This window comes from Erinaceus europaeus, chromosome 19, assembly GCF_950295315.1.
Source record: "Erinaceus europaeus chromosome 19, mEriEur2.1, whole genome shotgun sequence".
NCBI lineage: Eukaryota > Metazoa > Chordata > Mammalia > Eulipotyphla > Erinaceidae > Erinaceus > Erinaceus europaeus.
Genome location: NC_080180.1, coordinates 15,813,805 through 15,828,232, shown reverse-complemented (window position 1 = coordinate 15,828,232; position 14,428 = coordinate 15,813,805). Strand labels below are relative to the sequence as shown.

Genomic DNA, 14,428 nt, shown 5'->3' with positions numbered 1-14,428 from the left:
CTTCCTTCTCAATTTCTCTTTCTTTATCCAAAATAGAAATAAATAGCCAAAAAAAAAATTATTACATTATTAAATGCAACTGTCAAAGTGTATATAAATATAAGCCATCAATAATTAATAAGAAATGCAAATCTATATTATAATATTATAACATTTTATTAAAAGGTAATATCAAATTTAAAAAATGTAAACCAAAAAGGAACTGTTTACATGGATATGTATATTGCACAAGTACATTAGAAATCTTCTAAAATGTAACAGACAGTGTCCCATAAAGCCCATGCCTAGTTACAGTCCTAGAGACTCTGGGACAGAAAGCAAGCCTCTAAATTATATGCTGCATCACTGTCACTACTTGGATACAACCATGCCTGGGCTGTGCTTGGAGAAATGCATGCAGCAGGTACATCACTGTGCAAGTGCTACAGAGCCAGCAGTAAACTCAGCGTCATACTGGGTTCAGCCTTTCCTTTTAACGCTGAAAATAAACCATTTGCTTTGCTTTTGAGGAGCATGGTGCTGAAAGGGATGTGGCTTTGGTCATTCCAGGATATTAGAAGATTCTCCATGTCTGATCCTGGTCCTCTAAAACGTTGGCTAATCTCCTTGATCTCAATAAAGAAGATACTTTAACAGTGCTTCTTGTTCTTTTTCTTCACGACTGTACCTATGGTGGAATGGAACATGTCTGACTTGTGAACCATAACCATCACTAATTTCCACTTTCACTTTAATTCCATTTGCAGATCAATCACTTGATGTGACTTCTTACTGGCAGTAGTAGTGGATGTTGTGAGGATAGGAGAGATGATGGACAAAGTAGCATGCGATTAAATCAAGCAGAAGGAAAAGTGGTGTTATCAAGACATTCAGTAAACAGGAGGTTCATGAGATTGCTTCAGTGTAAAATGTTGCTGGTGGTGTTACAGCAGCTATAACGTCTCTGGGTGCAGGAGTTAGGGGACCACCAACCAACCATCCTAGATGTAGTCAGTCATTGAACAAAATACCTTATGCAAGGCATCCCTGTATGAATATTTCTGGCCATAATGATTATGTGTGATTTAAACATTTTTATAATCCTTAAGCCTGATGACTGTCTTCATGAATGTATGACTACATGGCAAGCCAACAAGTATTATGCTCAAATTCTTTTCTCATTTTCTTTGAGTGTGTCTGTAGTGAAAACCTTCAAAACTGTCCACTTAGTGACTATCAGATATATACTATAGTGTTGCTTACTGCAGCCACACTTGTTTAGTACTAGATTTCAGAATGCACTCATTTCAGAACTGGAACTCTGATCATTTCTCCTCATTTCCCTTCCCCAGATTTAGCAACTACTCTTTAGTTCTCTTGTAAGCAGAGTCTACTGTTGATGAACTCTCAGCTTTCATTTGCATAAGAAATTCTTCATCTGTCTTTTACTTCTTTCCGACAGTTTTTCTAGGTAAAGTATTCTTGGTTAAACTTTTTTTTTTTAATTTGGCACTTTGAATACATACAGTTTCTTCAGGCATGCCTGGCTTCTGTTAGTAAACTGTCCATAAAGTTGTCCTTGTATGTGAAATCTTTTCTTTTTTCTCTGCCTTTAAATTTTGTCTTTGATTTTAACAAGTTTTGTTAGAATATGTTTTGTAATTAAATTGGGTTAAATATGTTTGGGGACTTAAGTGCTTTTATATTGAATGTCCCTACTTATTGATTTGTTACGTATCAGTCAATGCTACTTAAAAGAAAATTTTACCCTATTCATCTCTCCATGTCTGTAGTTTTAATAATGTCTTGTAGATTTCCCTTGATGATTTCTCATAGTTCATTCAAATTCTCTTCAGTCCAAGATTCTCACTCCAGTAATTTCCTGTGACTAGATATCAAACCACCTATCTTCTACCTCACAGATTCTTCTTGATAAAGTCTGCCGTAGATGCTTTTCATATTCATTCTATTCTTCAATTAAAGAATTTCAGTTTGGTTCTTCTTATGCTTTCTGGCTGTTTTCCTTAGGTTTTAAAATAATTGCCAAAGCCTTTTTTTTGTAATTCATTATACTTCCTTCAAATAACTATTCAAATTCTTTATGAGGCAAGCTATATATCTCTGTTATTTGGGATTAGTTATTAGTAAAGTTCTCTTGTTGCTTCAGAGTGTCATATTCCCTGAATTTTTCATGCTTCTGAAAAGCTGCATTAGTGTTTTTGCATCTGAGAGACAATTATTTCAGCAAGTCTGTACTGGCTCACTATGGAAGACAATAACTTTTCTGTCAATTGCTAGAGATTTTGAGAATTTCTCTGAAAAAAAAAAACAACTTATGAATATATGAGATCCACATAGCTTGTGTTTTCCTGGGAGTAGCTCTTAGGTTTTATGTCATCTCTCAGCCTTGTGAAGCTAGTCCCGCTGTTGCACTTTTCTGTTTGCTTTCATTGGGTAGTGAAGAATATGCTCTCTCCCACTCCTGCTGCATTGGTTGACTTTATTTGTGTGATCAGTACCTCTCAGCAAAGATTCACATTATGAGAGTGTGTAGGTCACCATGGAGTATGGGGCAGGTGTACAGAAAGCTGGGGCCTCCCAGGGAGTGAGGAGAATCCACAAAGCAGTCACTCCCTGTGGGAAGTAGGTGGACTATCTATCAGTAGGTGCTGTGTCGAGTTCCAAGCTTCTCCCTGCTACCCAGTCATTCAGACACCTAATGTGGTCTGGATATGGGGAGAAAGAGTGGGTCTTTTTTGCATTTACAAGCACAGTTGAGAAAGCTGGTAGCTCACTCACATACTAAGCAGGGGTGATGGAGGTAAATGAAGCCATTTAGTGCATCCAGTCTTGCATAATTTGCTTCAACAAGCCCTGGAAAGTCTCTAGTAAGTTTCTACACTCCCACAAAAATAGTGTCATCTGTGGATTGATGTTAACATCACTATGTTTGTGAAGGTGACAGCACAAACTCCCATTGTGACATCCTGATGATGCCACTTCTCATCTTAGACGTTTTCTTTTTCCTTGTATAATGTCTACTATTAAGCACAGGCTGGGGAGATAACGCAGTCTGTTTGAGTATAGAGATCGCTACCTGGCATCTCAGAGGCCACAGGTTGAATCCTTAGTGCTGTCTTGTGTCAGAATCTTGTCCTAACATCTGTCCTTTCTCATAAGTAATTAACAATTTTTAAAGTGGATTTAAGATATATCTACATCATAGCCACACAATCTGCAATTGCCAAAAATTGGGAGAATCCAGATGTTCAATGACACATGAGTGGCTAAATAGTAGTGTAGGGGGTCAGGCGGTGGCGCATTGGCTTAAGAGCATGTTTCTTCCTTGTGCAAGAAACTGAGATAAGAGGACCTTGGTTCAAGCCCCCGGCTCCCCACCTGCAGCAGGGTCACTTCACAAGCTGTGAAGCAGGTCTGCAGGTTTCTTTCTCCCTCTTTACCTTCCCCTCCTCTCTTAAGTTCTCTCTGTCCTGTGCAAATAAATCAGAAAAAAATGGCCTAAGGAGCAGTAGATTCATAGTGTAGGCACTGAGCTCCAGCAAAAAAAGATAAAAAAACAAAAGTAGTATATTTATATGGTGAAATACTACTCAGTGGTTAAAAATGATGAAGTCATCTTTTTATCATCTTGGTTGGAAGTTGAAAACATCATGTCAAGTGAGATAAGCTAAAAGGAGGACAACTATTTAATAATCTGAATTATAAGTGGGACTTAATAAATAGGGACAAGGAAGGAGAACACAAAGAAAGACCAGGTCTGGACATGGTGTATTGCATCAAAGCAAAGGACTATGTGGAAGGAAGAGGAGAAAGAATGAATGCATAAAGAAATGATCTTCATGTGGCAGTGACTGCACTGTAAACATTAGCCCCCCTCAATAAAAGGGAATAGAAGTGTAAGTGTGTCATCCACTTTTCTGTGTACTTATGAAGAAATCTGTGTACCCAGTCATCCACACATGAAAACCTAAATGAGTGTATTGGCAAAGCAAGAAGCTAATATAAACTCTTTGCAACAGATAATATAGATGAGTCCTAGGACGTCAGAAACATGCTAGAATCCCAGACCACGTTACTTACTGACAGGGAGGCATTTGGCAGGAGGAACCCAGTCGTTTTCTGTACACGTTACTATACTCTGACCATTTTCGAGACTGTAACCAGAATGGCAGGTAACTCTTGCAGTTTCCCCTTGATAGTATTTTCTTTTCCATTGTTGAATTTGTCCATGTGCCAAGTAATCAAGAATACATTTTCCTAAAGATCATACAAAAGATAAATGAGTGGTCCGGAAGGTGGTGCAATGGCTAAGGCACTGGACTCTCAAGCTTGAGGTCCTGTGTTCAATCCTTGACAGCACATGTACCAGAGTGATGTCTGGTTCTTTCTCTCTCTCTCCTATCTTTCTCATTAATAAATAAATAAAATATTTTTTTAAAAATGAATGAAATTGGAAAATAAACATATGTGGTTAATGTAATGATCTATTTTTTTCCTGATATTATCATGCAAGAAAAGCTAAAACTTGACCAAATGATTAAAAATGTTATTTATTTAGCTTTAGCTTTACAAGTATGTTAACCGGTGTGTCCATTCTTACCCCTATTTTCATTCTCATGTAATTTTTATGAAACCTCCCCATAAAGTAAATACTGATTTGTTTTCCTTTGTTCATACAACTCATCTCTTGGCCTTGTTTTTGTCACTCAAGACTTAGTTGTACTCACATTTAAAAAATTTTTTATTATTCTGTTTTTAATTTTATTTTCATTATCTTTATTTATTTATTGGATAGACACAGCCAGAAATTGAGAGGGACATGGGTGATAGAGAGAGACAGACAGACAGACACCTGCAGCACTACTTCACTTGTGAAGCTTTCCGCATGTTATGACTTGGGGGCTTGAACCTGAATCCTTGTGTGCTGTAGCATGTGCACTACCACCTGGCCCCAGTCCTCACATTTTTTTCCTCTACATTTTGAAAGATTCACACATAGGTTTGAAGACACTTGCTTACTTCGGCAGAGTAATTTTGGCTTCCATCCTTCTTTTGTGCAAGAAATTTGGCCCCAATAAGTTTGTGTAGGAGGCTCAAAATTTTCATCACAGTGATAGTAATAAGATTTTCCTATTGGTGCTGGGAAGTATGGTCTATAATAGCCTTCTTCATATAGACGTCCATGTTTTATTTCTGGAAAGTCACAAGGTTTCACTGGCAATAAAAAGAAAAGAAAAGAGAAACATAGGATCAGCTAGATATTGCTTGTTTGTTAAATTACACTCTTGGGCTGGGTGGTGGCACCTGGTTGAGCTCACCTTCCAATGTCCTCACCTTCAGAGGAAAAGCTTTGCAAGTGGTGAAGCAGTGGTCTCTCACGCTATTGCCCCCTTCCCTCTTCTGGCTGTCTCTATCCAATAAATAAATAAATAAATAAAGATTTAAAAAATTCTATTCTTACTAGCATAACTTCACTCACTGATTTGGGTTTCTGCAACAATAACAGTCATAAAGGTCAGGTTACTGTGGTAAGTGGGTTCCTGCTAGTGAACATAAACTTTGTCTTCTGTCATATATGATATAAAGACTTGTATAAACAATCTCCAGGGAAGTCAACTGTGCATAAGAATTTAATGACTTATCCACTGCACGTGCACTGCAGGCCTGTTCAGTAAAGGGGGCATGATGGATGAGAGATGACAGTGTGGATTTTATCACTCAACTTATCTGCCTTCTACTGCATTCTTTTCCATTCATATAAAAATTCAGAGCCCGTCATTTTGTACTTAGACCAGTGCAATGAAGAGAGATAGCAGGATTCTTTTAGATTAATATAGATGAGTTATTTTTTCTATTTATTGGAAAAAATGTACAAAATGTAAAGAAATATGAAAATTTCCATGACCACACTTCAGTTCTATCAGAAAAATATCATTTTTACATTTTTATTTATTTTATTTTATAGGACAGAAGATGTTCAGAGGAGAAAAGGAGATAGGGAGGAAGGGAGCAAGAGAAGCAAGCACCTGCCCCACTGTTTTCCCACTTATGAAGCTTCCTCTTGTAGGTGGGGACTGGGGGTCTGAACCTGGATCCTTGAGCATTATAAAGTACTCACTCTGCCAAGTTCACCACCACCCAGCCCCCAAAATATCATTCTTATCCAAGCCAATCACTGAAGTGAGTTTTCTTTTATTTAAACCAAGAAATATATTTTCCTCTATTTAAGGGTAGAGGGGGTGGGTAGCGGGTTACAGTACAGTTTTTGGCACATGGGTACAGTTTTTGGCACATGGGTACAATCTCTCATCTCCCGTGATGTCTGCAAAACACTCTCACCTCCATCTAAAGGCCTTTTCAGCTGCTAAAAATGTTTCTTAATTTGCAAATTACGGGGGCCAAGGCTGATTAAGCGTGCACTGTAACATGTCAAGCCTCCGGTCCCCACCTGAAGAGGGAACGCTGTGATAGAGTTGTCTCTCTGTCTCTTTCCTTCTCTATCTCCCACTTCCTCTCAGTTTCTGGATATCTCTATCAAATAAATAAAGACAATAAAAAAATTTAATTTGCAAATGTCTTAAGGCATATCTCTTCAACTTTAATAGGTGAGTTATTTTGTTATTTATATGTAATGAATAGTTTTGAGTTTATTTTTATTATTGTTTACTTACTTTTATCAGAATACTGTTAAGCTTATGGTGATGCTGAGGACTGAACCTGGTATCTGGGGTGGCTGAATCATGAATCATGAAAGTCTCTTATATAAACTGCTATTACTCCCTCAGCCCATGAGCATAGTTTTTCTGAATAATTTTTGTTTTTTATTACATAGCTTGTGATATTCTAATATCAAGCTCATTTCTGTAAAAGTATTATGTTATACTTTTAAACACACATTTAAAATGATCCGTCATATATGTACATACACAGACATGTAAACAGTGTACTCATTATCATCTTCATCTGTTTTTGAGTTTACTGTTTCAAAGGACCCATGAGAGGATCCCAGTTTGAGCCCTTAGCTCCCCACCTGCGCGGGGGGTGGGGGGTCACCTCACAAGCAGTGAAGCAAGTCTGCAGGTGTCTATCCTCGCCCCCACACACTCACTCTCAATTTCTCTATCCTAGCCAATAAAATTAAAAAAAAAAAGGCCTCCTGGATCAGTGGAGTCATTGTGCAGGTACCAAGCCTCAGCAATAATCCTGGAAGCAAAAGAAAAAAAAAATTCACACATGGTGCAGAGCTCAAGGACTGGCACAAGGATCCAGGTTCGAGCCCCTGGCTTCCCCACCTGCAGGGGAGTCGCTTCACAAGCAGTGAAGCAGGTCTGCAGGTGTCTATCTTTCTCTCCTACCCCCTGTCTTCCCCTCCTCTCTCCATTTCTCTCTGTCCTATCCAACAACAACGATATCAATAATAACTACAATAATAAAACAACAAGGGCAACAAGAGGAATAAATAAATTTAAAAATATTTTTAAAAAAATTCACTGTTTAATTTTACTTTCTGGCTGGTTAAAGAAAAATTGTCAGTAGTTTCTAGACTTTCTATACGAATTACAATTGTTGAATTATTTCATATGTTAACTATTTAATGAACTGAGTGAATCACTTCTATAGATATCAGTGATCAGTAGTACATAATTGTCATTTGTTTACATATTGAGTCTTTATTTACATTTTCCATCATTTTTATAAGAATCCAATATTAAAGTTAAAGCATTAATATAGTCTCATTCTATTTAAGTAAAATTCTAGGTTTGGTTTTGTTTTGTTTTTGCCTCCAGGGTCATTGCTGGGGCCCAGTGCCTACACTACAAATCCACTGCTTCTAGAGGCCATTTACCTATTTTGTTGCCTTTGTTGTTGCCCTAGTTGTTGTTGTTATTGTTGCCATTGCTATTGTTGTTGTTGGACAGAACAGAGAGAAATTGAGAGAGAAGGGGAAGATAGAGGGGGGAGAGAGAGATAGACACCTGCAGACTTGCTTCACTGCCCATGAAGTGAATACCCCCCCACATGCACAGGTGGGGAACTGGGGGCTCAAAATTTCTAGTTTTTTTCTAACATACAAAATCTTGCATCTGATAATCAAATCAGTTTATGTAATGATTTCAGATGCTTGAAAAATCATTTGACTTGCTAATCTCCATCTTGTCAAACAGAATGACTATAGTCTCATGTGGAATAATCTTGTTCAGTGAGGTCAAGACAGCATTTTCACTAACATGATAAGATACTTTATTCATAATTATTACGCAACGCACACTCAAACCTGTTTAATATTGATGGCAGCTTCCTCTTTAATGAACTTGTGTTTTTAAGGAATTTTTTTAATTGCCCCCAGGGTTATCACTGGGGCTTGGTGCTGGCACTAAGGGTGGGAGAGGAAGAAGGAGAGAAGAGAGAGAGGAATATGGACCCACTATAGAAGTCAGCAATCCCTTTCCTGGGGATAAACTCAGGGCAAACAAGACACCTATCCACCACTCCAGGTGACTATTTTTTTTCCTTTTCCATTCTATTATATTTGATAGGACAGAGAGAAATTGAGAGGGGCGGGGGGGGGGGAGAAAGGAAGCAAGAAAGATAAACGCCTGCAGACCTGCCTCACCACTCGTGAAGTTTTCCCCCTACAGGTGGGAAGTGGAAGCTCAAACCCAGGTCTTCATGCGTGATAATAAGTGTATTTAATGGGGGCCAGGCAGTGGCTCACAGGCTTAAGCACACATATTACAAAGCGCAAGAACGTGCTAAAGGATCCCAGTTCGAGCTCTGCCTCTGCACCTGTGTGTGGGGGGGGGTCCTCTTCACTAACAGTGAAGCAGGTTTTCAGCTGTCTTACTTTTTCTCTTCCTCTCCCCTCTAAATTTCTCTCTGTTCTATCAAAAAAAAAATTGAAAAAAATGGCTTCACAAACTATAGATTCATCGATCCCCAGCAATAACCCTAGAGGCAAAAATAAATACATAAATACATAAATAATAAATAAATACATTTAGCCAGGTGCGTTATCGCCTGGCCCCTAAGGAATTTGTTTTATATAAATCATTTTGGACATATGCCTGGAATTAGCACTGAAGTTTTTGGTGTACTATTTTTTTCCCTTCACAGAATATTATTTAACTTATTGTAAGACCTTCCACAATGACACATATAAAGAAAGTGAATGTGACTGTAAAAACAGAAAACGCTTGACAAGAAACACCCAGAAATGAAAGATGTTACTGAACTGATTGCCTTTTTGCTATGTGCAGTGGTCTTGGGACAATTCAGCAGTCATTCCTTCAGAAAGCAGAGAATCATTCCCTTCTCATAGTGTCTCAAGACTTAGCACCTCACTCTGGAGGAAGTATGGCTGGGTAACAGTGCATTCTTATACGGTAGATTAGAAGTGGCACGGGGTCCTCCTCCCTCTCTCTGTTACACTCAGGTAACCCATTCTGGGCAATGCTAGATGCCAATAAAACACGAACCGTGTGGTGGGGTACTGAGGTGTCCTGCCGAGGGCATAAGAGGGATGTGAGGGGACCATCTTGAAAGCAAATCCTTCTGTCCTCATTTTATGAAGTGACTACAGCCGAGGACACTAGGTCTCACTGCATCACAAGTCTGACTGGGAACTAGTTAACTAAGTTAATATCAAATTCTCAAAGCAATAGACACTCTGAGATAATGAAGGGTTAGTTTTTTGAGTTAATATGCTTTCTTTCAAGGAAACGTTTTTTGTTTTTTTTCTTTTTTGCTTCCAGGTTTATCACTGGAGCTTGGTGCCTGCACTATGAATCCACTGCACCTGGCGGACATTTTTTCCATTTTTGTTGCTGTTGTATATGACAGAAAGAAATGGAGAGAGGAGGAGAAGACAGAGAGGAAGAAAGAAAGACACCTGCAGACCTGCTTCACCACTTGTGCTGGTCCCTATGCTTCATACTATGTGCGCTTAACCCGGGGCACCACTGCCTGGCCCTGTAAGGGAAACTTATTACTCAATGACACATAACTAATATACCAATTTAAATAATGCAGTTATTATCTAGTGCTTTATTCCGAACTGGAATTAGATTACTTAGAGATATATGGCAGGAATAGATAGCAGAATGATTATGCAAAGAGACTCTCGTGCTTGAGGTTGAGAAGTCCCAGATTCAGTCCTCAGCACCACCATAAGGCAGAGCTGACCAGTGCTCTGATTTAAAAAAAAAAAAAAAAAAAGAGGGAGGAGGAAGGGGAGGGAAGGGGGGGAAAGAGAGAGAAATACAAACCTACCATATAACCCAGCAATCCCTTTCCTGGGGATAAACTCAGGGCAAACAAAACACCTATCCACAAAGACTGATGCACACCTATGTTCATACCAACACGGTCTGTAATAGGCCAAACTTGGAAGCAACCCAGATGCCCAGCAATGGCTAAACAAACTGTAGTGCATAAACATGAGTACTATGCAGTTGTTAAAATGATTGAGTCATTTCCTTTGCTGTATCTTGATCAGAACTTGAGTTACACAAGCCAGAAAGAAAGAGATCAATATCAAATAATCTCGCTTATAGTTGAAAGTTAAGAATAAAGGAGAGTAAGTGAAGATAGGAGGTAAAACTTGGGCTGGGTATTGGCATATCACACCAAAACTAAAGACTCTGGAGAAGGAGGTAGAGGGACCAGATAAAGGGACATTGGGATCCTGGTGTGACTCCAATACACCAATCAGGGGGAGATAAGAGGTTGTGCCCGTGTTAAAGACTAGACTGTAAATCATTAAACTCCCAATGGAAAAACCTGCATGTTTAACAGTGCATAGCTAACAATTAAAAGTCTTACATGCGGTTCGAACCCCGGCTCCCCACCTGCAGGGGAGTCGCTTCACAGGCGGTGAAGCAGGTCTGCAGGTGTCTATCTTTCTCTCCTCCTCTCTGTCTTCCCCTCCTCTCTCCATTTCTCTCTGTCCTATCCGATAACGACAACAACAATAATAACTACAACAATAAAACAACAAAGGCAACAAAAGGGAATAAATAAATAAAATAAATATTTTAAAAAATGTTAAAAAAATAAAAATAAAAGTCTTACATGGTAATAATGTGTATTATTCTACTGAAGATTGGCTACATAGAAAAGTTTTTTTTTTAAAGTATCTAAAACTGCATTCTTACATAGACAGTAAAACAGAGGGACTGATCATGTTTACCTTTTTTTGTAGTTATAAGGATATAATTTCACAGTTAAGACGCAATCAACCTATAAATGCGACTTACAACCACATCTTGGTGCAGGTACCCAGCCAGTAATGGTGCATTTCACTGTAGTTCCCTGGGTGGTGGGAAAGAAGCCATCTTTACACTCATACGTGACAGTATCTTCAGTTCTGTATTTGTGTTTTTGAGGTTCATAGAAACCATTGGGAATATAAGGAGGAGTACATGTTACTTCTGAAAAAGGAGAAGAGTGTAGATAATGTAAGAATCAGCACTACTAAAGAAAGGAGATATTATCTTCTCGTTGTTGCTGCTGCTGCTGTAGCATCCCGTCAGGAAAGGGGACTACAGTGAACACTGCCTCACAGCCTTCCTTTCCTGCCATGTCACTTCCATTTTTCTCTACTGTATTTCTTGTCTGTGCCCGTGGGACACAAATGTCTTCTTTCGTCAAAGGTAACACATACTTCATGGTATTCCACATAAAGTACCTTGTGCTATGGTATCTCTCTGTTTGTCTCTGTCCACCTCTTCTTTTCTTTCTGTTTCTCTATCTGAATGAAAAAGTAGCCCCAGAGTAGGGAAATCATGCATGTGTGAAGTCCCAGCACCACAAAAAGAAAGCATTAATCAATGGATTATTAAGAAAACACCTAGCAAAGAACATTGGAAATAGAATAAAACATCACCTTTGCATGCGGGAACGGGACTCCATCCAAATGACGTGCAGACAGCATCTCCCCTTTCACTGTATTCAAAGCCTTTGTTGCATTTATACTGAAGTCGTTCGTTGTTCCTATAAAATTTCTTCTGAGATATGGCTATTCCATTCACAATACCTGGTACTTCACAAGAAATTTCTACATGGAAAAGATTATGTTCCAAAATATTTGTTAAATGGTAAGGGATGCTATCCAAGACATAGTATATAAGACACTGATTTTATTTCCAGTAGTTCAGTCTGGCAACCAGATAAAGTTCTGTTTTGAGCTGAATGTTTGATAAATAAATGTTCTTGTTCTTAGCACTCATTTTTAAAGAGAATTAAAATTGATTGAAATTCTGTTGCTGGCTATATTTTCTGAGAAACGACTACTCTTTCGACAGCCCACGTTTCTTTTCCTTTCCTCAGCTCCCTTTGAATGACCATTGTTCCTTTAGGTTTCATTTCTCTTTCTTTCTTTCTCTCTTTCTTTCTCTCTTTCTTTCTTTCTTTCTTTCTTTCTTTCTTTCTTTCTTTCTTTTTTCCTTTCCCTCCCTCCCCCCCTCTCTTTCTTCCCTTTTGTTGCCCTTGTTGTTTTATTGTTGTCATTGTCATTGTTGGATAGGACAGAGAGAAATGGAGAGAGGAAGGGAAGACAGAGAGGGAGAGAGAAAGACAGACACCTGCAGACCTGCTTCACCACTTGTGAAGCGACCCCCCTGAAGGTGGGGAGCCAGGGGCTCGAACTGGGATCCTTACTGCGGTCCTTGTGCTTTGCGCCACCTGAGCTTAACCCGCTGCGCTATCACCCAATTCCCCTTTAGGTCTTATTTCATGCATTGGTCATTCCATGAAGCTTACACTAACCACAGAAGGTAGTCAGGAGTAACCCAACCCAAGGATGTCTAGAGCGTACATCATCTGCTGCAGTGCATACCCATTTTATCACTATTGACTTGAAGACTGGTGTGTCAAAGAGAAGTATCCTAAAGGGAATGTGGCCAGGGAGATGTGAAATGGTTCCACACCAGACACACACTCCCAGAGCCTCAGAGATTCTGGCCTCAAGCCCCAGCACACCATGTGCCAAACAAAGTCAAGCACTCCTCTGGGCTCTTTCTCTCAAGCAAAATAAATGACAAAAATAGATATATTTTATTATTTTAACAGGGAGAAGGATGCTTAATTCACTGCATCTCAATATAAAATGGACGAAGACTAGGAGAGTGTAGATAACCGGGAATTTTGAGAAAATGTTAAGAAAAACAAAATGGCAGAAGCTTCAACCAGACACGTACAAGGAAGCATGATACTTGCAAATAAACTGAGCATAAAGTTACATTGGAAAAGTCAAAATCACAGACTTGTCAGTATGCAGAATTATGCTTCAGTATCATTGGAACCAAGGAAATCTTGACTTACAATTTGCTCTACATCTGCTTTTAAGATCCAAGATTGATTTAGTGGATTCAATTTAGATTACTGAAATTTATACTAGACTCAGTGCAAATGTAAAGTATTTTCCTACAGTGTCATTAAAAAACATCAAAGTGGGGGGAGTCGGGCTGTAGTGCAGTGAGATAAGTGCAGGTGGCGCAAAGCACAAGGACCGGCATAAGGATCCCGGTTCGAGCCCCTGGCTCCCCACCTGCAGGGGAGTCGCTTCGCAAGCAGTGAAGCAGGTCTGGAAGTGTCTGTCTTTCTCTCCCCATTTCTGTCTTTCCCCTCCTCTCTCCATTCTCTGTGTCCTGTCCAACAACGACATCAATAACAACAATAAAACAAGGGCAACAAAAGGGAATAAATAAATAAATATTTTAAAAAATCAAAGGAAATAAATGATGAATCACTTCTCAGATTAAAAAAGAGCCTGTTCTGGAAGCCAAAAGGCTTGCAACAGCAATGTTTGGCATTTTATTTTAACCACAAAAACTACAATTTAATTAGTAAAGAGTATGGGCACTGGCATCAAATTACCAAGGTTTGAGTTCTAACTCTACCATTGATGTCATGATGACCTTGGACATGTGATTTAACTTCTTTGAACAACCCTTCCCTCAATTATGAAACAGAAGTGAAGGGGCCAGGTGGTGGTGCACCTGGTTAAGCGCTCATATTACAGTGCACAAGGACCAGGGTTCAAGCCCCCTGGCCGCCACCTGCAGGGGGATTTCTTCCTAAGTAGTGAAGGAGGGCTGCAGGTGTCTCCCTGTCTCTCTCCTTCTCTATCTCCCGTACCCTTCTCAATTTCCTTCTGTCTACCCAATAGTAAAAGAAAATTAAAAAAAAAATTTTTTTAATGAAACAAGACAAAAGGGGGGGAAGGAGAAAGGGGGGAAATGAAACAGACTTAAAACCAATAAACGACTCAGTCATTTTGAAGGTAAACTGAGAGAACACCTATAAAGCTCTTAAGTCAACTCCTGAGAATTGTAAGTGTTCCCCAAAATCAAGTTATTATAACATCCTTCATTTTCTCTAGGCTGTACAATGTTTTGAAACATACATGTTCATGATGAAGACAAAAGTC

The 14,428-nt window shown here is 39.1% G+C and overlaps 1 protein-coding gene across 1 annotated transcript in view; it reads right to left on the bottom strand.

Moving 5' to 3' along the window:
- Nucleotides 1-14,428, bottom strand: part of CFH (complement factor H) — a 61,494-nt gene that overhangs the window by 30,248 nt on the left and 16,818 nt on the right. Inside the window, exons 6-9 of the mRNA XM_007539760.3 lie at nt 11,885-12,055; nt 11,256-11,429; nt 5,020-5,214; nt 4,081-4,257 (exon numbers count right to left, since the gene is read on the bottom strand). Of these exons, the coding sequence (XP_007539822.2) occupies nt 4,081-4,257; nt 5,020-5,214; nt 11,256-11,429; nt 11,885-12,055 (717 nt within the window). The remainder of the gene's footprint in view (nt 1-4,080; nt 4,258-5,019; nt 5,215-11,255; nt 11,430-11,884; nt 12,056-14,428) is intronic.